The following is a 24,745-nucleotide window of genomic DNA, read 5'->3' on the forward strand; positions in this document are numbered from 1 at the left end:
CCATACCTAAAAATATAAAAATACACATAGGTAGCACAGATTAGAGAAATATTGGTTCCTGTGAAATGCAACTAGCTCTTTATACTCATGACGTAATGAGTGCTATCGACAGGGGATGTCAAATTGTCTCCATATTTTCAGATTTCCAGAAGGCTTTCAACACTGTTCCTCACAAGCATCTTCTAACCAAACTGTGTGCCTATGGAATATTGCCTCAGTTGTGTGACTGGATTCGTGATTTGCTTTCAGAAAGATCACAGAACGTAGTAATCGAGCAAAAACAGAAGTAATATCCGGCATTCCCCAGGAAGCATTAAAGGCCCTCTATTGTTCCTGATATATGTTAATGATGTAGGAGACAATCTGAGTAGCAATATTAGATTGTTTGCAGATGATGCTGTCATTTACCATCTTGTAAAGTCATCAGATGACCAAAATGAATTGCAAAATGATTTAGGTAAGATATCGAAATGATGCAAAAAGTGACAATTGACTCAGAATAAAGAAAAGTGTGAAGGCTGTAAATTCAAGTAAATACTTAGGGATTACAATTACAAATAAACTAGATTGCAATGATCACATAGATAATGTTGAGGGTAGAGCAAACCAAAGACTGTGATTCATTGGCAGAACACTTAGAAGCCGGAACAGGTCTACTAAAGAGACTGCTTACACCACGCTTGTCTGCCCCATCCTGTAGTATTGCTGTGCGGTTTGGGACTGATGGATGACATCGAAAAAGTTCAAAGAAGAGCAGCTCGTTTTGTACTATCGCGAAATAGGGGAAATAGTGTCACAGACATGATAAGTGAATTGGAGTGGCAATCATAAAAACAAAGACGTCTTTCTTTGCAATGGAACCTTCACATGTAATGAGAATCCCCATTTTTCTCCTCAGATTGCAAAAAAAATCTGTTGGTACCCACCTACATAGGGAGAAATGATCATCATGATAAAATAAGAGAAAGCAGGGCACAGAAAAATTTAAGTGCTCATTTTTCCCACACGCCGTTCAAGAGTGGAACAGTAGAGAAACAGTTCGAAGGTGGTTCATTGAACCCTCTGCCAGGCACTTTATTGTGAACAGCACAGCAATCTTGTAGATGTAGATAGATGTACCTCTGTTCTATTCCACTATGTTCATCTTCATCCTTGGATAATCCTGCTTCTTTACCTTTTTGTTATCTTATATAGCACTCTGAAACCGTTCACTGTCATAACTTCATCTCTCTTACACCTTTCTGCCCTCCTGTCATTCTCACAAAAACTGAAATGTAATTCCTGAGATTCAGTTAATGAGTAAACTAACTAGCACACTCAAGAAACCAAAAAGTGTTGAGTAAACAAACAAAATATACAACTATAAACTGATTAGTAAAAGTTTTCATCTTTTTAGTTACTATGAAGGAGGTTTGGTGCTGCCCACTCACATGAAGTTTTTTTTTAATAAATTCACAGTAAAATTTATTGGCTGAAAAATTCACAGTACTGCCACAAAAGAATTTTACTTCACAGCAAATTACAATATCAGCAGATAACATACTTTTTAAGAAAGATTCTGTGGAACGTCTCCATAACAAAGCAATATATTTTACATCACACATATAGCTATACTGTGAATGAAAAGGAATGTTATGTTACAACAACAACAACAACATTACATTGCCTCATAATGTTTCGAGTGTCAGTCAACCTAATTTCAAATGGCCACAGTAGTCTACTTATTACACAAAGAAAAAGAAGTCACTTGTTGTCTGAAGAACACACAAACAGATATAGCAGTTCAGTGTCAGTTTGAAAAAAGGTGGATACTGAATGGTAGCAGATGCCTTTGCAACCATTTATTGTTTAATCTTGAAACTATTTTGCCACTCATCGTGAAACCATATGGGTTGCCACATCCTCTCCCACAGAGGTGTTACCCTCTTGGCACCTTGCACAAAAGATACCCTAGTGTGGACACTTTACCTCTCAGTCTGTTCACATCTAAATCAGAATTTATTGAATAGGTACATTAAAACACAGATGCATCTGTACACTGTCTGCTGGAACCAGTAGAACAGGCACTTTTAATTAGGCAGTTTCTCATCAGTCTCACTCAATAAATAATGACTAAGTGTGGAGTATTGGTAACATAACATTTAATCAATCTATTCCTGTGTGCTTCACACATAAGTGCCTCACATGAATTGACCAGCAGTGTTAAGCACCTTAAGTTTTCTTTGCTATTGCCACAAACAATGATATTCTGTATCTTAAGTCGTGGCATTATGTTTTAATGCCAGCAAACAATAACTTTGATCTGAAGACAGAGCTTCACTGATAGTTTTCCTTCTACTCTTAGGACAGCAAAAATGTTATGGAGACAATAGTTGAAAGTTTTGAGAAATATTACTGATCAGAAAATGAAATACTGCAAGTTATTATTAGCTTTCCAAATGAAATTATTATTAAAAATGTGATTAGGACATGTAATGTGAATTTATCAGCCACTAAAATTACTGTCCAGTGACCAAAATGTAATCATCATATGTGGCCACTTTTTCTTTATGGCAATAAGGTAACTATAAAAGCAGGCCTTAAACCAAGAATCAGACAATGTCCAAGCAACTGAATGTGTACACACACAAATCATGACACATGCTCTGACAACTGACAGAATGTCTCAAGTACACAGGCCTCCCACACTGAAGGGTGTTTTAGATATAATTAAAAAGACAATTTCTTTTTGTAGTTATTTCTTACCTGAGACAGCCTCCAAACAATCCTGGAATGTTTCCATGTTGCGTTCACACTGGGCTTCATTGAGGTAGAAGTACGTGCGAGCACTCTGAACTTTGTAGCGCCGGTCGGCAAAGTTCTTCGATACGTGATACTGAGGCATCGTTCCTGCAGCAATTGTCAATATAAAGTTTGAGTTTTTTAAATGAGGGTTGCCACATTAGTAAGAAATTTCATTATGTTAATTGTTAGCAGCCGTGAAACAAGCTAGCAGTCACATTATTTTGTTTCCAGAATTAATTTACTATTTCAATGTTCACTACTAAACTTACAAATAATGTAAAGTAACTCATTGTACAATTCCTTATTCAGACCCGTCATGCAAATGTTAGACGTAGATCATACAACAAGCAACATTACTATTAGGCAGCCGAATATATTACTTTTAAGATAAGTAAGTTCCATTAGTTTCAGCACTAAGTTAATCCCCGTCACCAACAGTATCTTCCATATCCCAAGAATTTTTCTTAGATAAATTTATTGCTTATATCTGCTAATAAGGAGTTAACATTATATGCATTCACATTTTCAAGATAAGTGGTGTATCATTTAACCATGAGAAGATCTAAGGAATATCTGTATTGATTGTAATTCAGACAGTGTCAAGTTACTTCTAGAAGACCATTCCAATGGTAATAACTATGATTATGATGGCAGTAGCTACCAAAGGCCTGGGATTATATTCCAATCTGATGCAGCTTGTTAAATGAGTACTTTTCAGTATGGTTCAACTATATGCCTGTATTTTATGTCAACCTCAACTACAAGTTGTACTTTTCATACACATATTTATTCTGCAAACCACCGCAAAGTTTATGACAGCGCACACTTCCCATTGCACCATATATTAGGGTTTCTTTCCAACACATTTCCATATGAGGCCACAGCAAGCACAGGAAGACTGCTTACATGCTTCCTGTGCACGCTGCAATTAGTTTACTCTTCTCTCCAGAGTCCCTACAGGAATGATACGTAGGAGGCTGAAGAATATTACTAGATTCCTCAGTTAATACTGGTTCTTAAAACTCTGTAGCAGGTTTTCACAGCATTGTTGGCACCTATCTTGATGTGTTTACCAGTTCAAGTTTTTCAGTATTTCTATAATGCTCTTCTGCTAGTCAAACAAACCTGTGACTGTTTGTGCTGCTCTTCTTTGTATTCATTTAATCCCCCAGTTCTATTTTGCAAGGGCTTGACACACTTGAACAATATTCTGAGATGGGTAGCACAAGTGATTTGTCAGCAATGTCCTTTGCAGGCTGACTGTATATTCCCAGTAGCTGACCAATAAATGAAGCCTGCCCATTGCTTTAATTGTAACAGAGTGACCAATCCATTTCATATTCCGACAAACTATTACACCCAGATTGCATTTTCTGCTTTCCACTGAAGTGGAAAACATTGTGGAATATCTCCTAATATCTTTTCGGATCTCCTCCTGTCTGGTGCGATGCAGCAGCTGTATGTGGCACAGATTCACCAAATCGTTAGAAGACCCCTGCAGAAAGACTGAGCCACACTGACTCTACAGCTAAAGTGTTGCCAGTGCAGTATTTTGTGCACAATCTGACCTCTCAATGATATCCTACAAATGTTTGATGGGATTCATGTCGGGTGATCTGGGTGGCCAAATCATTCGCTCGAACCGTCCAGAATGTCCTTCATCCAAATGTGAATAATTATGGCCTGGTGACATGGCACCTTCTCATTCATAAAAATTCCATCACTGTTTAGGAACATGATGTCTACGAATTGTTCAAATAGTCTCCAAGTAGCCAGACATCCAGAGGACACAGTTCATTCCATGTAAGTGCAGCCCACACCATTATGGAGCCACTACCAGCTTGTGCAGTGCCTCGTTGACAACCTCAGTCCACGTCTTTGTGGAGTCTACGCCATACTCAAACCCTACCGTCAGCTCTTAGTATCTGAAATCTGGACTCATCTGACCAGGCCAAGGTTTTCCAGTTGTCTCGGGTCCAACCTATATGAACTTGAGCCCAGAAGAGCCCCTGCAGGAAATTTCAAGCTGAAGATACACTGGTTGTCTGCTGCCATAACCCACGAATGCCAAATTTTGCCACACTGTCCTAAATGATATACTCATCGTAAGTTCCACATTGATTTCTGCAGTTGTTTCACATAGTTTTTCGTGCCTCTTAGCGTTGACAATTCTATGCAAACTCTGCTGTTCTCAATAGTTTAATGAAGGCTGTCAGCCACTGCCTTGTCCGTAGGGAGAGGTAATGCCCGAAATGTGATATTCTGGCAACCTCTTGACACTGTGGATGGTGGAATATTGGATTCCCCAACAATTTTCACAATGGAATATCCCAGTCATCTAGCTCCAACTACCATTCTGCATTCAAAATCCAGTAATTCCTGTCGTGTGGCCATAATCCTGTCAGAAACCTTTTCACATAAATCAAACGAGTAAAAGCAACAGCTCCGCCAATGCACCTCCCTTTTATACCTTGTGTAAATCATACTACCGCCATCTGTATATGTGCAGTTTTCAGACACCCATAAGAACTACGAAAACTTAGGCATACATTTTCCATCATTCCTCAGTTGCTTCAAAATTCACAGAGGTGTGTTTCATCTACACAACTAATTGGAAGGTAGCACAGTTTTTTGCCATACTTGTTTTCTTCTTTTATTTATGAAGCATCTTCAGTGGCCTTGTAATACATGTTTATTTTTATACATATAATTAATGTATTATGTAATAATTACATTGTGTTACTATCTTACATTTTGTCATATTTTCCAATGAGAAACGACTTTTGTAGCACACATTTCATTATGTTAAATCATCGTTTGGTATCAAGATTTCTAGTTTTTTGAGTCCATATGTGTGGTCCTGGAGATGTGTTCACTCTGTCCCCATGCTCCAGCTGGCCGATTTCTAGTATTTTTCCACCCACATTTATTATCACACATCACTTGCAGTTTTCACTTTCTAATCAACATGTATGTGTTTCCAAATACATATTTAAATAAGTGTGTGTGTGTGTGTGTGTGTGTGTGTGTGTGTGTGTGTCATGAATTACTTTCTTTTTCATTGCAAGGACACACTGTATGTTGAAGTGTTCTTGTCATGGCAGGAGTTTTTTTGTTGCGACTTGAACCATCCAACATGGAACAAGACATTAAAATTATTACAGTTAACAATCGCAAAAAAAGCTTGTGCCATTACAAGAAAAGTTTCACATACAAAGACCCTTGCAATGAAAAGAAAGTAATTAATGACAGTCAATATAATCAATTAATGACAAAATCAATATAAGCAATAGCTCCCTGATCATGTTAGCCACAAAAACAATAACAAACAAAAATCTGAAACTGAAACATAACCTGAGCAATCTCCACCCCCCCCCCCCCCCCCACACACACACACACACACGTGGTGCGTTATAATAAATGTGAGTGAAAAAGCACCAGAAATCAGACAGTTGGAGCATGGGGACCATATGAACATGTCTCCAGGGACTACACATATGGACTAACCACACTGGAAATCTTGACAGCAAACAATAATTTAACATCAAGAAACTTGTGCTACAGAAGTGGTTTCTAATCTGAAAAACACTGAAATTTAACTTAGTAACACATTGTAACTACTACATAATACATTTGTAATATGTATAAAAAGACACGTGTATTATTCGCCATTGAAGATGCTTCATAAATAAAAGAAGTGAAATGCATATGGCAAAAAAACAAACCACATTTCATTCATTTGCATATACAGAGCTTACTTCCCTGAATAAAGCATACATTTTGCTGCCTGCTAACTACAAAGTTTTGTTGAGGCTACCAACGAAACTTATGACGTAGCCCATCAACTTTATGATCTTCATTAAGTTTCACACATACCATCAGAATGAACTACATGATCTGAAATCTTTTTTACTTTCGTGTTCCCGTAAGTTTGCTCTAGATGTCCCCAGTTTCATTTTGTTTTCTATAGATCTCATCAACACGAGGAAACCTTTAGGCACAAGTGAAAATACACATTTAAAAGGACAAGGGAAGCTTATGAACTTAAACTGCATACCGTATTACCAGCAAACTGTTACTATATTGCTTAATTAAATCCATTAACAAGACATCTAAATTTAATGGAGTAAATTAGACAGAAAGATGCTATTTAAAAAACATGCTGCCTCCTCTGTTACACAAACAGTTAGCTCTGTAGAAGAGCATGTAGGAGAATTTTGGGTCAAGTCTAAAAGAACAGTCAACCATGCACTGGATAGATATGTACTCAGCAGAACTGTTCATGATAGTATACAGTCACTGTAAATAGACTTCTAAAGAAACAGAGACTACTGCATGAATACAAAACAAAGCATATGCTATATGTATATAAGGGATGCTGAACAAAACATGTGTTCTAAAAAAGTAACAGGGATTTTTTGATTTTGCAGGCCTTGTACATCCGACTGTCAATTTATCATATTCTTGTAGGTAGACAGGTTTCTGATGTATTTCTGCATTTTCAACTGTTTCGAATCTTTAGTTTTCTGATGACAGTCAAAAAGGTTATACATGTTTTCAAATGCTTAGTGAATTTTTATTTTTGGGGAAAAAAAAGCGAGGATCAATTAATCTGCATTAAATTTTACTTGAAAAATGGAATAATGTGCAGCACCACATTCGAAATGCTGACTGTGGCTTTTGGTGAGGCTACTATGAGTAATAAAAAGAGTTTATGAGTGGTATAAATATTTCAAAGAGGGTCGAGAAGAAGTTAAAGACGTCTAATGCCCTGGAATTATAGCCACAATCCAAAAGAAGTAAAGAAAATGGTTCTGGTAATCGTGAAATCACCATCAGAGAGGTTGTTGCTGTCAGTATATCCTTTGGCTCATGGCGAGCCATTTTTTTTAATGTTTTGAGCATGACACATGCAGCAGCCAAGTTTGTTTCAAAATTGTTGATAGGAATTATTAAATGAAATTGACAATGATCAAGAACTTCTAAAGAAGGTTGTAACAGGTGAGGAACAAAGGGTAAACAGGTACGATGTTGACACCAAGGCTGAATTGTCCCAATGGAAACTGCATGAGGAACCAAGATTTAAAAAAATCAATAAGGTCAATCACATATGAAGGTTCTTCTCACAGTTTTCTTTGATTACAGTTGGGTAATGCACACGATTTTCTGACTTATGGTCACACAGTCAATAAGGAATACTACCTGGAAGCTATGCATTATTTGCATGAAGCAATCCGAAGGAAATGACCAGAATTGTGGCAAAACCATTCGAAGAAACTGCATCACAATAATACTCCAGCTCACACCTCAATGCTTGATCATGAGTTTTTGGAAAAAAACAAAAATGATATGTTGCCTCAGCCACTGTATTCACCGGACATGGATGACTCCCAGCAGCTTCTTTCTATTCCCAAGGTTGAACAGAACCATGAAAAGACACTGTTTTGCCACCAGTAATGAGATAAAAACAGGATTGCTGAAGGAGCTGAACACCCTAAGTTCAAGAAGTGCTTCCGAGTCAGGAAAAAATGCTGGCACAAGTGAATTATATCTGAGGGGGATTACTCTGAAAGGAACAAAGTAGTTGTTGATGAATAAGTAAAGATTCTTTAAGAAAAACAAAAATTCCTGTTACTTTTTGATCACATCCTGTATGTTTGGGTGTTGGGGACAATGTTTTGAAATCTTGAAATTATCGTACAGGAATACTATCAAAATAACTACCACATAACACGAAGAAATTCTTGTTGTATGAGAATGCTGTCAATGGCACTGAAGTTAGTGTCCAGATACTCAAAGATGAAACAGGAACTGAAATTGAGGGTTCCAAAGAATTCTGTTTGCAACCGTTCCTTTACAAAGCAAAATCTAAGAGTATTGCCCCAACGTAATTCTCATTCCACTGGAAGATTAGTTTAATCAATATATACTATGTCACATTTTTCCTTTATTTATTTATTTATTTTTATTTACACATCAAGTTCCATAGGACCAAATTGAGGAGCAAATCTCCATGGTCATGGAATGTGTAAGTACATGAAATTACAGCATAAAAGTAATAGCAGGAAAAATAAAAAGTTTGTAACCAAAAAAAGTCAAGCAATAAGTTTCAGTAAATTCAATCAACAATATAACGTAAGAATCAGCTTAATTTTTCAAGGAACTCCTCAACAATAGTAGGATTGACCCATGAGGGAACTCATCAGGATTGATTTGAAAGAGCGTAGATTACTGCTAATATTTTTGAATTCTTGCGGTAGCTGCCTGTTTCTGAGCCAAAAATATCCTTTCAGAAAGGGAAGAGTTACCCCAAAATGTAATACCATACAACATAAGCAAATGAAAATAAGCACAGTAGACTAATTTTTGTGGCAAATGATCACTTACTTCAGTTACCATTGGAATAGTAAAAATGGCAGCATTAAGTTTCTAAACAAGATCCTGAATGTGGGCTTTCCATGACAGTTTACTATCTATCTGAACACCTACAAATTTTAGCTAGTTAGTTTCACTAATCATATGCCCATTCTGTGAAATTAAAATGTTGGGTCTTGTTGAATTGTCTGTTGAAAACCGAGTCTCACTTTAATTTAGTATTAGTTTATTTTCCACAGCCATGAACTTATGCCATGAACTGCACTATTTGAAACAGAGCCAATGTTGCAAACAACATCCTTTACTACCAAACTACCTCTGTACACTACCCCCACTTACAGGAAACTGCACCGTTTCCTACACATTTTGATCCTCTCCATAAGCCAGTTGCCCAATTCCTAAAACTGTTAAATATATATTTTTTCAATATAACATTTTTATATGTCAAAAGAGCATCTTTTGAGCTGCACAGTTTATAACACAGTAGCTGCTGTTTCTGTTATAAATGTAACTCGAAAGTTTGACTGAAGTTGCAGACTCCATTATATCTATGATGACCACAATTCAAGTATACGTTAAATACCGATAACAATACACAACATAAAACCATTATATTCAGTACATATTTAATATTCTGAAAAAGATACAGTTCCAAAACCCATTATTTCAGTACACCTGTCAAATCAGATTTAGAAAACGTTTTAAAAATGACATTAATTTCTCTTTTGAGATAAATGCATCTATTTTGTTTACCTTTCCGTATTTTATATTATTTTTCATACTGGTATACCTGTCAAGCTGGATTTTGACGCAAATACACTTTACTGATTAACAGCTGGTTATTTACACATAATAGATTGTTAGCTTAATTTTACAGCTATACAAAAATCATGGATAAGGAAGGTACAGCAGTATCCACCAATATTATTACACCATCTCCTGTAAGGAAATGGTGGAAGAAGTGGCAGATGTTTCATTTATAATACACTTCTGCTCGCTTTTTCAAATTACATTCTTATAGTTAAAGAAATGTGTATGGTGTCTAATGTTCATTGGATTTACCTTACCAGATATTCCAGCAAGGGTTCTCCAATGATGCCATCATGCAAGCAAAAGGGATGGCCATATGAATGTGGACAACTTTCCGTACAAGATATAAGAAGGATGAATCAGAAATTCTATGCTACACCTGTCATGCAAACCAGAATGATTTCATTCATACGTACACAATCGTGGAGACAGTAAGGCAGAGAAGATTATCAGGACTAATGAATATGAAGGTAATTACTAAATACTTCATTACAAAGCTACAAAATGGGTGACTTCAAAGACTCTAGAGTTGTAAAAAGGTATTCATTGAAACATTTGGGGTAGGCCGAGCTCCTGTTCAGAATCTGTGTAAGCACTGAAGTACCGGTATCTCCCAAGTCCAAGAGAGGTGGTAAACAAGATCTAGCTATTATGGTGATAGGAGGAGGGCTTTGAAAGATTTTATTGAATCACTAAAACCAATTGAGAACACTACTGTCAGGAGAAAAACATTCACAGGCAATACTTAAGTACTGACTTTTCAATTTCCAAATTACACAAAACGTACAATGAAAAATCTGGCACACATCTGCACATGAACTGTGAATATTTTTGAAATGTATTTGATTATGCAATGATGGATTTGGACCTCCTGCTATAGATGTTTGCCTTTTTTGCTTACGGTCGAAAGAGCAACTAAAACAGACTCGAGATCGAGGAGAAAGATGAGCTGGAAGCCAGACTTACCATTAATAAACTGAAAGCAGATGCATTTTACAATCAACTTCACTGTGATGCAGAAGGGGAGACGACAATGAGCTTTGATTGCCAAAAGAATGTGATTCTTCCTAAGCTTCCATACTACTTAAGACTATTTTTACAATTTCACTGTTTGTGAGGGGTGTTCTCATGGCTCCCAGAACAAGGACAATGTATTTTGCTACATATGGTTAGACAATGTATTCTCCAAAGGTTCATGTCAAAATGCATCATCAATTTTTAACAGGCTGTGCAATATACAAGGGTCGTTCAATAGGTAATGCCCACATCTTTTTAAAAGCCATGAATGCACAATAGATAAATGTCCTTGTGGGTGATACACATTTGATGTTTGTTCCATGCGCCGGTGAAGTTTTGAACCATTCTGGCAGATGGCAGAGCTTTAGTAATGTGTCAAAATGGTGTCTACATACTACTAGTGTTAAAGCACCGGGCTGTTATTGAATTCTTGTGTGCAGAAAAAGAAACCATGGTGAACAGCCATTAATGTTTGTGAGCAGTGTACGGCAATGCTGCAGTTGATAGGGAGTACAGTTGGACAATGGATAAAGGAAGTTACAGCCTCAGGAAACACAGAAACAGAGTTCCACGATCAGCAATGTCCTGTCACAGTCACCGGTCATCATTGCCTAATCCACCCTAGAGTCCAGACCTGGCACCCACGGACTTCCATCTCTTTGGGCCGCTTAAAGCTTCTCTGTGGGCAACACACTTTGAAGATTATGAGAGTGTCAGTCATGCAGTGAAAATATTGCTACAACTACAGAATAAGAGCTTTTACCAACAGGGAATACATGCTCTTCCACAATGTTGGCATATGGCCATAGAACGTGATTGAGACTACGTAGAAAAATAGGATATGGACAAGACATGTTGACGTCTATTATCACCAAATTCTGACTCTTAGCCGGCTGCTGGTGGCCGAGCGGTTCTGGCGCTACAGTCTGGAACCGCGCGACCGCTTCGGTCGCAGGTTCGAATCCTGCCTCGGGCATGGATGTGTGTGTTGTCCTTAGGTTAGTTCTAAGTTCTAGGGGACTTATGACCTCAGCAGTTGAGTCCCATAGTGCTCAGAGCCATTTGAACCATTTGTCTGACTCTTAACAATAAATATGTTCTGAGAAAAAACATAGGGGCATTACTTATTGAACACCCCTCTTAAGGCTAGAAAATATAGATACGGTGAAGTTACTAGCCAACAGCTGTGGCGGACAAAATAGAAGTCAAGTTATGATTGCCTTGCAGTGTACTTGGTTCACTCAAAATTGTTCACAAGATGTAAATCATGTCAACCTTGTTTTTCTAGGTGTTGGCCATTCAAATGTTCCTTCCAATCACATATTTGGCCAGATTGAAAAAAGAAAAAAAGTATGTTCAAAAATTACTATTTTGAACCCCTGTGATTATTATGACTTTTCAGGAGCTTTGAGATTATTTATGAACTTGTATTAGATAAACAAGTTGCTGACTGGAAGGAATCTCTTAAAAATTCCATGAAACCTCCCACTGCATGGCACTTTCAATTCAAACCTTCAACAAGAATATTAATTAAAAAGAAAGGTCAGAGCTCTATTACTATTCAAATGGAATAAAGTTAAATAATGATACAGGATGTGGTAAAAGTATTGCAATAAGGGTGATCTTGGATGGGAGTAAAACAGCAGGGATATGTAATGGTGTTATGATAACACCAGAAAAAAAAAGAAAGAGGTAACAGTCATGGACAAGGTTGAATGGACATTAATGAACTTTTATTCTACAAGAATGTCTTCAAACAGTGGTCTGGAGTTGAACTGGATGAAGAATCTGATGTCAGAAGGAGCTACGTGATGAGGCTGAAGAGCAGATCAGTATTTGATGTAAAAAGTAGTGATCTTATAATGGTGCACTATTTTAATATAAAGTTGCTGACGATTGTTAAAAAAATTAATTAGCAGGTATGTACTATGTTATTATTCCTGTGATAACTATCAATGTTGTAACAGGAATAAATATTATGAAATGTCTATGTTATTTTTCATTTGCACCCCTCACTTTAAAACCAAAACATTTCCAGAAACCCTTATGCCCACATTACAGTTGCAAAAGTCTTTACATTCAAAGTAAACTATTCATGTAGTTTGATTTATGGGACATACAAATACACATCCAGAATACAAAAAAGTAATACATAACTACTAATAAAAACTAAATAACAACTGACAGTTTTTTCTCATTACTGAAAATTTTTGTTACACGAAGATAACGGAATTTGGAAACGGTCGACTCTTATCCCTTCAGATGAAGATGTCAAACTGCCTGTGGCTCTTCCTTTCATCTAACTGTTCTTTAATACACCAACCTTAATAATTAAAATGTCCAGGTTTACAGCCAACAGGAATTGATCCGACAAAAATATCACTACGGATAGCAAAACAGAAAACATGCACACACAAATAAAGAAAAAGTGTAAGTGGGATAGAAGAAATCATGGAAATTGTAAATATGAATAGCATAACAGACATTTGAACATTGGCCCTCACGGATGGTGGAGACCAGTGCCTTAACCACTGTGCCACTTTGCTTGGTCTTAGTCCCTGTACAAGAGGCCCTCAAGTTTCCAGTTTTGGTTCCAATATTCATACGAAAATATATAGCTTCCAATGACTGCCCTAACCAGCTGTAATTATTCACAAGTGTAGTGTTTGACAAAGAACACTGCGCAGCTGCACAAAGAGATAATTTAAAGCCTTCCCCTAATTATACAACCCAACAATGTACTAGTGTATGTTTATATGCTAAGTTTAAACCTACAGGTCTGCAACAATTATGCTCTTATTGTGTTACTGAAAAGTTATGAATATAGGAAACTGTGGAAAATCTACTTAATTATCTTCCTTTTTTTAAGAGTTTCACTTTATAATGACAGATGGTAGATACAGCCAGAATTTGCATGAAGATTTGATTAAGGCAATCAAGTTCACTGTACTACAGGCAGCACATAGGAAATGACTATATTTCTTTTTTGTATTTTTAACCAAGCAGTATGTGTGTTTCCACATGTGAACTGACAATTATGTTGTATTCTTGCAATTGTATTGGCTGTTAAATTAGACAATGTATGAAAACCCCTAAGCAGAATAATAACAGTTTTGTAATATATTCTGTCTTAAGTAATAAGAAATACACAACACCACAGTCACAAAGCATCTGTCTCCTGACATGTTATAGATAGATGGACATACACACACACACACACAGACAGACAGACAGACACAGACAGACAGGCACACACACACAGAGAGAGAGAGAGAGAGAGAGAGAGAGAGAGAGAGAGAGAGAGAGAGAGAGAGAGAGAGAGAGAAACAACAGGAAATTAGAAATACACAAAAGAAAATACTTATTTGAAACTCTGACAGCATGCAACAAGAGATTATTAGATGCTTCTTCCAAATTCCCATCAACACGAGCCTTTCTTACTCCATGCTAATTAATACGGCATTTGTCTGGAGAGTTTCCCGGAATAGACTAGATTGAGGCAACAGTCTTAAGGCATTGAGTCAAGAGTCAAACTACAGTTTGCAGATAAGACAACTGCTCAGTGCAGTTCACTTAGGAATGACCTCCACTAGCAACGAGCAGTACCTCGAGACCGCACCGTTCGTCACGGTCGCTAGCCTACTGCAGGATACCACTGACCAGACAACACCGGCACTAACTACAAACCCATACTGTACTGCAATGGTTTAAATTAAGATCTGACAATATTTGCCCCTACTTTTTGCTGAATCGTATTCGTAAGCAGCAGGGTCTGAATGTAATAGCCTCGCACAGATGGGGGCCTGCTGAACGCTATTGCCTGCTCGCCTGAAGATAGCTGCCAGGTTCCCTGGAAATGTTTTCACAAACACTGTTTTATTCACAAGGGTCTTCACTGAACATATATTTCTATAATGCCACCGACTCAAAAATGCAAAATACTATTACTAATAACAATCATCTCACTGCACACAGGAAAGAAGTCCATATTATTCTACTCTAGATTAAAAACATAATTTATGCTTATCTTACTGGCACATTGACGCTCACTCTCTCGGAAAGCTTCAGCTCACAGGATGCACGAGAAAAATCTCTCTCTTACAATGCTCTACATTGTTTTTACATGTGCACATTCAGAATGATTTGTGCTTTTCTTCTTTACATTTTACCTATTGCTCTGCAAGCAATACTCCCTCTTCTATACCACAATCACTGGCTACTTAAAAGAAAGCTGTCAAGTTTGTGTTCCTTAAATGTCCATCTAGGTATACTTCCTTGTGGAAATTGATGGCACAACACAACACAGAAATGTTCATGTTCATTCCTCCTGAATCACCACTTTCATAAAATGAGCCTGGTGAGCTCATCCTTCCAATGATTGATTAGTTACAAATAAAATTTTGCAATCCACATACACTGATTACCATAAAAATAGCTGCACCCAGAAGAACCTTACTGATGCACTGCAAGCTGGGTGTTTATTTTGAACACCATCAACTATGGCAATGATTACATTTGCATGGTCAGCTGCACTCATCAAATGTGGGAGGGGCCTTTATGTCGTATCTACGATTTAGCACAAAAGGGCCCCAAATGGCTTTTCCAGCCAGTTAGACAGTGGGTTGCCTAGTTATACAAGTTCGAGAGAGGCCACACCGTGGGACTCTGAGACGTCGGGTGGTCCTGCAACCGGTGGCCTTGCCATTTGCAAGTGCCCACATTCGTACCTTATTCTGAAAGGATAACACTCGTCCTCATACTGCTGCCACCTCCTGAGCAAGCCTCGAAGCTGTGGATACTCTGCCACGGCCAGTGGCAGTGCCCCACCTCTTCCCGATCGAGAATGTGTGGGGTGCCGTGGAGTGTGTCACCAGAATTCCACCTCCACCCACCAGTCTGCGGAAACTACACGCTCAGGTGCAAGCGTCACAGACTGGAGTATCATAGGACCACATCCGAAACCTGTACAGTGCCATGTCACAACATCTGGGTGCTTGTATTCAGAACTGTGAGGGCCCTTATGGCATACTAACACGTACATTTTGTGGCCCTATAGTGCAGTAAACATTGGACCTTCAAAGCCGAAAATCTAACAATTTTGTTCCTGTGGTATTATCTACCCCTCCTTTCAACAATCATCACAATCTGCCTCCTCCTTCAGGGTGCAGGTCTTTTTATGACAACCAGTGCACGCATTGCCAGTAGCTTCTATATTGCAAACTCTGATGGCTTATTTTATTGGGATCTCAGCATCTTGTAGAAAATGACAAATTACTCAAATAGTTTTGCATCACCTGTACATCTGTCAATGTTTCTGGGTGTAGATTCTAGGGGAGTTTGGAATGAAAAAACAACTACTTCAAACAAAATAATTTGAATGTTAAAAAAAAAAAACGTCAATAAAGGCAGTCAGATAGTTCAAAAGTGTAAAATCTTTGAACATCTGTGAAAAGAAACTGTGGTGCAGTGTAACACTCATTACTGTCATTGCTCCACCACACTCCTCGCAATATTTTTGGAGCCTCCTTGACATACCATCCACTAAGTGGGCAAAATGACGCTGCTCCAGCTCATCTTGTCTCTGATGAAAGCCCTGCTGAGATCATCCAGTGTATGGGGAGGTCCACTGTGATGGTATGCTGCACATAATTTAAACTGCTCCCAAGACGCAGATACTACAGGACATGGCATTCGGTCAATTCTTGCCTCAGTGAGGAAGGCACTCATGATATGGGTGCAGTGCGTGTGTGTGTGTGTGTGTGTGTGTGTGTGTGTGTGTGTGTGTGAAAGAGAGAGAGAGAGAGAGAGAGAGAGAGAGAGAGAGAGAGAGAGAGAGAGAGAGATATCATCATAGAAGACAAACATGTTACCGAAATGTTGACACTTAGGCTGTACACTATGTCAGAGGTATTTGTCCCGACACTTCACTTCACAGTCCGCAATGAGAGGCATCTGACATTTGCATACAATAGTGTTCCAAATTGTGAATGATCCACATCCCTACAGTGCCTGTGAACAGCACACCTGAGACACTATCTTCTACGATGATCAGGCATCAAAGTCCTCCAATCTTCAGTATCGAAAACCTAATGCCATGCACCCATGTTCTTTTCCATATATTCCCTTGTCTACCTTATTTGCAGGGTTTTTCCTGTCATTCATTGTGTGGAACCAAGTCTTAATGTTTGGATCGACAGTCTTGCATGGTTCTTTCTGATCATCTCCAGCTCTTAACTTTTTTTATTTATTAAAAAACTGGTTCGTGGTGTGGGTTCCTGTAGTCTTGTCCTAGTTCATGAACCACGGGCAACATATGAGTGGCCAAGTAAGTGGTCCCGACAGTCGGGATACCAGTTACTTTGGAATAAGGCTGGGCATCTCTGACATATTCTGAGTCGTGGTCACCTTTGTGCTCATACGGCAAAGACTACCAAATCCACCGGTTAGTCCCTCAACCGTTAGGGGTAAAACTCAATGGGACTCGGGGCAAGTAAGGCTAGCAACCTGCTTCCCTGGTACTTTAAATAGGAAGCTGGCAACAATCAGAGCAATATGCCTCGGACCTTTGGAGGTGACGGAGTCCCACCTCTAACTGACAAGCCAGGGACTCCTAAGATACGACTTGGCAAACAAATGGTAACGAGATAGGAAGCTATTAATATCAATGAGGGCTACTCTGGAAAGAAGGTAGAGGCTGCAAGTAAGATGGGGCTGGACGTTTTAGCTGTTAGTGACATTCGGGTAAGGGGTGAGAAAGAAGAGGAAGTGGGAGAATACAAGGTCTACCTGTCAGGAGTCAAAGCAGGAATAGCACAATGGGGTGTAGGGCTTTACATCAGGAAAGAAATGGAACCCAGCGTAGTTGCAATAAGGTATGTAAACGAACAACTGATGTGGATAGATTTGACAGTGTCTAGCAAGAAAATTAGGATTGTGTCAGTATATTCGCATTGTGAAGGGACAGATCAAGATAAGATGGATAGTTTTTATGAGGCACTTAGTGGTGTAGTTGTTAAAGGACAAGGGCAGTGTTCTGCTCATGGGTGATTTTAACACCAGGATTGGAAATCGAACAGAAGGGTATGAAAAGGTTATGGGTAAATTTGGAGAGGATATGGAGGCCAACAGGAACGGGAAACAACTCTTGGACTTCTGTGCCAGTATGGGCTTAGTAATCACAAACTCCTTTTTTAAAAATAAGAACATTCACCGGTATACTTGGGAAGGCAGGGAACCAGATTTGTCATTGACTATATAGTAACAGAACAGGAATTCAGGAAGGCTGTGAGGGACACACGTGTATTCAGGGGATTCTTTGACGACACTGATCATTATTTAATCTGCAGTGAAATTGGGATTGTGAGGCCGAAAGTGCAGGAGGTCAGGTCCATATGTAGGAGGATAAGAGTGGAGAAACTTCAGGATAAGGAAATCAGGCACAAGTACATAACAGCGATCTCAGAAAGGTACCAGTTAGTTGAATGTAGTCAATTACAGTCACTGGAAAAGGAATGGACAAGGTACAGGGACACAGTACTAGAAGTGGCTAAAGAATGTCTTGGAACAGTAGTGTGTAAAGGTAGGATGAAGCAAACAGCTTGGTGGAATGACACAGTCAAGGCAGCCTGTAAAAGGAAAAAGAAGGTATATCAAAAATGGCTACATACTAGAACTCAGGTAGACAGAGAAAGTTATGTTGAAGAAAGAAACAAAGCCAAACAGATAATTGCAGCATCCAAGAAGAAATCTTGGGAAGACTTTGGAAACAAGTTGGAGACTATGGGTCAAGCTGCTGGAAAACCATTCTGGAGTGTAATTAGCAGTCTTCGAAAGGGAGGTAAGAAGGAAATGACAAGTATTTTGGACAGGTCAGGAAAACTGCTGGTGAATCCTGTGGATGCCTTGGGCAGATGGAGGGAATATTTTGAAGAGTTGCTCAATGTAGGTGAAAATGGTCAATAGATTGCAATGCTATAAAGCAGCTGGGGTGGATGAAATTAAGTCAGAACTCATCAAATACAGTGGAATGTCAGGTCTTAAATGGCTACACAGGATAATTTAAATGGCCTGGGAGTCGGGACAGGTTCCATCAGACTGGACAAAAGCAGTAATCACACCAATCTTTAAACATGGAAACAGAAAAGATTGTAACAACTACAGAGGTATCTCTTTAATCAGTGTTGTGGGTAAAATCTTCTCAGGTATTGTTGAAAGGAAAGTGCGAGTACTAGTTGAGGACCAATTGGATGAAAATCAGTGTGGGTTTAGGCCTCTTAGAGGTTGTCAGGACCAGATCTTTAGCTTACGGCAAATAATGGAGAAGTGTTATGAGTGAAACAGGGAATTGTATCTATGCTTTATAGATCTAGAAAAGGCATATGACCGGGTTCCTAGGAGGACATTATTGTCTGTTCTACGAGATTACGGAATAGGAGGCAAATTTTTGCAAGCAATTAAAGGTCTTTACATGGATAGTCAGGCACCAGTTAAAGTTGACAGTAAATTGAGTTCATGGTTCAGAGTAGTTTCAGGGGTAAGACAAGGCTGCAACCTGTCTCCACTGTTGTTCATATTATTTATGGATCATATGTTGAAAACAATAGACTGGCTGGGCGAGATTAAGATATGTGAACACAAAATAAGCAGTCTTGCATATGCGGACGACTTAGTTGTGATGGCAGATTCGATTGAAAGTTTGCAAAGTAATATTTCAGAGCTAGATCAGAAATGTAAGGACTATGGTATGAAGATTAGCATCTCCAAAACGAAAGTAATGTCAGTGGGAAAGAAATATAAATGGATTGAGTGCCAAATAGGAGGAACAAAGTTAGAACAGGTGGACGGTTTCAAGTACTTAGGATGCATATTCTCACAGGATGGCAACATAGTGAAAGAACTGGAAGCGAGGTGTAGCAAAGGTAATGCAGTGAGCGCTCAGCTACGATATACTCTCTTCTGCAAGAAGGAAGTCAGTACCAAGACTAAGTTATCTGTGCACCGTTCAATCTTTCGACCAACTTTGTTGTATGGGAGCAAAAGCTGGGTGGATTCAGGTTACCTTATCAACAAGGTTGAGGTTACGGATATGAAAGTAGCTAGGATGATTGCAGGTACTAGTAGATGGGAACAATGGCAGGAGGGTGTCCACAATGAGGAAATCAAAGAAAAACTGGGAATGAACTCTATAGATGTAGCAGTCAGGGCGAACAGGCTTAGATGGTGGGGTCATGTTACACGTATGGGAGAAGCAAGGTTACCCAAGAGACTCATGGGTTCAGCAGTAGACGGTAGGAGGAGTCGGGGCAGATCAAGGAGAAGGTACCTGGATTTGGTTAAGAATGATTTTGAAGTAATAGGATTAACATCAGAAGAGGCACCAATGTTAGCACTGAATTTTATAAGGGGACTATGCTCCAGACGGAACGCTGACAGGCATAATCAGTCTTAAATGTTGATGATGAAAAGTGTCCACTAGCCATTAACTTCCATTTGCCTTATGTCCAAGATACACTCCCTCCCTCCCCCCCCCCCCCCAAAAAAAAAAAAGTTCCCTCCTTGTTCATTCTCATTGTGATACTTCAATTGCTGCCATTTTTTATGAAATTCAGTACATGGCAAAAAGTCATTTCTTAAAAGCTATTTCCATCTCTATAATAAATTCAATGTATTTCACACTGTTTTATTGCTCGCACTAAGGGTTTCAGCAAAGGGGAAAAAAACATCTTACCTTGATTATATAGCAAGGCATGAGCAGTTTAATGCAGCAACATGTTTCTGCAGCATGATAAGCTTTTTGTTTCTTTCACGAGTGAGAGTGAGCGACAGGCTAGGCATGCACATTCTTTGACAGCCACGTACTATGTTTGTCACATCTATCTACCACAACAACCACAGTTATTTGCTAAGCCAATTATAACTTAACTCTTTCCAATATTGCAACTGATATGTTAATAGTGTGTATGAAGACTGCAGCACTACATCAATGGAAAAGTCAGTACATTACAGAATTAATTATTGGCAATAGTCTACAGTTCACTGCATGCATCTCCACCACAACTAACTTCACTAACATTAATAGTAGCATTCGTACTGAACAAGTGTGAAATGACGCTACAACCACCCCAGACATGCTCACCTTTAAAATCTATGTACTTGTAGGCATAGGAGGCATGTAAGTTACAGGTGTGTCTGTGACCTCAACATAGTGGGTGCGTGGTGTAGGAAACTACATTTGGAAACTGAAGCTTCCTTACCTTGTGATTTGTCATCTCCTGCTTCAGATACGCTCCCCCTGAAACAGACAGTAAGCGTGCATGAAAACACTGTACTCTATAATACAATCATTATCAAAATACATTCTCTGGTGGAAACCATTACAGCATCAGTCAAGTTATGCTGAAACATGCCACTTATTGTAGAACATCGGGTACAGTGAAGCTGTATGTTCAGCAACACAAATGCAAAAGAAAGAAGGCCACCTGACTCACCTACGTGAGTGTGAGTATGTGTGTGCGTGTAAGTGAAGTAATCTCTAAGCATTGTAATTTCAGTAGTTTTCAGTGGTCGCTGTTTCTGTTTATAAGGATACAGACTAAGCTGGGGCACTGTCTCAGCATAAGATTTCCCAGAAACTGTGACATGGTCACTGTTAAAATATGACACTTTAGTCAGTAAATTCAATGACCTATATGGCACAAACCACCTTACTATGAATGTAAGAGGTCTTATTGAGAAATGTATACTACTACTACCTAAAGACAAGTCATAATTATGTCAATACAAAAAAAAATTATCTCAAAAATTTCTTGACTGATTTACTTGATTTTTACACAATACTCTAACAAATGATTGGGCCAACAAAGGCTACACATTTTTAAATGAATATTATTTTGGTGGTATCAAACAGCAACCTCATCATCAGCATCAGTAGCATATGTAAAATTATAATACATTTTCCTGTACACATATAGTTGCAAATTTATTTTAGCTAAGGGCAGAAGATGAAGTAATTAATTAAAATCTGTGCCACAGCCCAGTCTCAGACCTCGGTCTCCTGCCTACTTCTGCCTAGTATGGCCTAGTACACAGAAGATCTCAGTTCAAGTCTATGCCATGGTGCAAATATTAATTCATTGCTTCAGCTTCAATACTTATCATTATGATAAAATTCATTAATAAAATACGTATTAGATGAAGAAAGACTGGAAAATAAATTTAATACCATACATTAAATAACAACTGACAAATGATATCGCTGTATGAACAAATTGACACATATGGTTGCATTTCAGCACTATTGATATATAACAGGGAGAATGTTTAAGCAAAACATCTCAAATTCTTGACCAATTTACTTCAAATTTTTACATGACACTCTGATAAACCTATGGTTGGACATAGGACACACATGTTCCTGGGACTCTCAAAAATGTCTGGAGCAATTTACTTGAAAGTTTTGCACAATACTCTAAGTAAAGTTCTGACAAACCCAGGAGATGAACATTCAGATGGATATAGGCTACACATATTTTTAATACATGAATTTATTTGTAATATATATAAGGGAAACATTGTTGGCAAAATCCTCTAAGAGTTCCTGACTGGGTTACTTTAAACTTTTACACAATACTGTAATAGACATTCGGATGCAACCAGTCAAATTGTTTCTCCTATATACATTCTTATCCATCACACGTTTATTTGAAAATTAACTGTATACACAACAACACGCAATACTGTTTTCTTCTTCACACTCCGTTTTCATAGAAAACAGGAAAGCTGTTTATATGGACCACCGGCTTACGATCAGCCTACTGCTGCAGAATACAAATATGCAATAACAATAATAAGAATAATAAGAAAGGCTCAATGGACAGAGAATGGGTTGGAAATGGACTTTGGGAGGGGGAAGGATGAGAGGAACAAAGAGAGGTGAGAGGAGGAAGAAGAAGAGGAGGAAGAAGAAGAGGAGGAAGAAGAAGAGGAGGAAGAAGAAGAGGAGGAGGAAGAAGAAGAGGAGGAAGAAGAAGAGGAGGAAGAAGAAGAGGAGGAAGAAGAAGAGGAGGAAGAAGAAGAGGAGGAGATTAGGAGGTATATTCAATTTTGATACATTTTTACCAATTGTGAAGTATTGCCAGATTCACTTGTTATAAATGTGAGAAAGACAGATTTGGAGGAAAATATTACACTCAGTCAAAAAAATTCTTGAATTATAAACACAAGACAGCCTGTAATTCTACACACATGTAGTAAAGATAAGAGTATCTTTCTTTGAAGGATAATTCTTTTCTATGGCCACATTGCTCATATGAGCCCTACACGGTTGACTGATCTGATCTTCCACTACTTTTTCAAAAGAGACCCAGGGGCATGTGGTCCACTGAGACAGAAAATTGGATATAACGCAAGAGGACATGCGGAAAAACATTATGATCGAGAACAAACTGCGATATCACCCTGGTTTCCAAGAAAAGCTAATACTCGCAATTAACAAAATGTGAACTGAAACAGGGAAGTAACAATATATGAAGCTAATGTGAGAATACTGGGTTAAAGTCAAAAGCCGAGTTGCAAGGAAAAGGAAAAACACAGCTGAAACATCACAGTCTGTAGATGGTGGACGTAACAGTAAGAAGATTATCAAGTACAGACTGTGGCAATATCTCAGAAGTGTTCATATAGAGAATGTTCAGTAATAATTTTTGATATTTGTAGTTCCCAGTCTGATGTAAGCGAGGGCTTGAAAGCTCACATTTGGTCGAGATAAATAAAATAATAAACAGATACATAAATTGCTGCTAGAAAGAAAGTAAGTTCCTTCACTTCATCTGTATACCTCTGTAATTCAGAAGTAACCCATGGAGTCAAATTGCCTTTTCTTTATTGGTTAGGTTGATTAATGCACAACAGGTGAGCTACAAGTCAAGCAACTGGAACAGCTCATCGCATTGTGACAAAGGTGAGTAATTAGAGTGTGACAAATTTGAACAAGTTTGCAGCAAACAGCAATTATGATTGAGGTACTGAGAGCGCCGATTGTCTCGACACCAACACACGTGGGAGTTCAAACCTACAGGCAATGACTGGAGTTGTCTAACATGCTTTCCAAGTAGGCATGGGCAAACTTTTAAAAATTACCAATATATCAATATTAATAAAAGGCATCAATAATACAGGGACAATAGTGTCAATACTTCAATGAGGTAGTCTATATAACCATGAATTTTTTTTTTAAATGAGTGAAGTCACAGAAATGCTTAACAAACATTTAAAAACTGACAAGTACTTTATTATATCCAACATTAACCAAGAAAAGACACACAATATGCTATGAAATCACTTATTTACAAAAAGACTAATTAATGAAACCCGTGATCAGACATTAACAGAACTATCAGTCTGTTGCTATTATCTGGCACAACCTGGTTTAATATGGAAGTAACTCTTTCAGACAAAACAAGATGCTTGTTATGTGAAGTATTTTTGAGCCATTTCTGGCAAAATAGATGTGAAATGACAACATTTCAGGCACCTTAGTCTTATTTTCCATTATATACAACTGCAGTAATGTGTGTGATTTTTGTACCGAGTGTACATTTCTTTCGACGTGCTTCTATCTTTTCTTGAGCCAAGTAATGAGGAAATAAGAAGTGAAGATGCCGCCTGAAAGTTGGGAACAGGAAGTATTAGTTTGCACCATTCTCATACAATATTGTGAAGAAATTCGAGCCTTTTTCATTTTGTACCTGTCATTTGCAAT

The 24,745-nt window shown here is 38.3% G+C and overlaps 1 protein-coding gene across 2 annotated transcripts in view; it reads right to left on the reverse strand.

Annotated features, from left to right (window-relative positions):
* Positions 1 to 24,745, reverse strand: part of LOC126203670 (proline dehydrogenase 1, mitochondrial-like) — a 297,265-nt gene that overhangs the window by 59,772 nt on the left and 212,748 nt on the right. The window contains exons 3-5 of one of the 2 annotated variants that reach the window (XM_049938034.1): positions 21,240 to 21,277; positions 14,726 to 14,836; positions 2,746 to 2,889 (exon numbers count right to left, since the gene is read on the reverse strand). In XM_049938034.1, coding sequence (XP_049793991.1) covers positions 2,746 to 2,889; positions 14,726 to 14,836; positions 21,240 to 21,277 — 293 coding nt within the window. The remainder of the gene's footprint in view (positions 1 to 2,745; positions 2,890 to 14,725; positions 14,837 to 21,239; positions 21,278 to 24,745) is intronic. The other variant, XM_049938035.1, reaches the window with a different exon arrangement.

The sequence above is a fragment of the Schistocerca nitens genome, chromosome 9, assembly GCF_023898315.1.
Source record: "Schistocerca nitens isolate TAMUIC-IGC-003100 chromosome 9, iqSchNite1.1, whole genome shotgun sequence".
NCBI lineage: Eukaryota > Metazoa > Arthropoda > Insecta > Orthoptera > Acrididae > Schistocerca > Schistocerca nitens.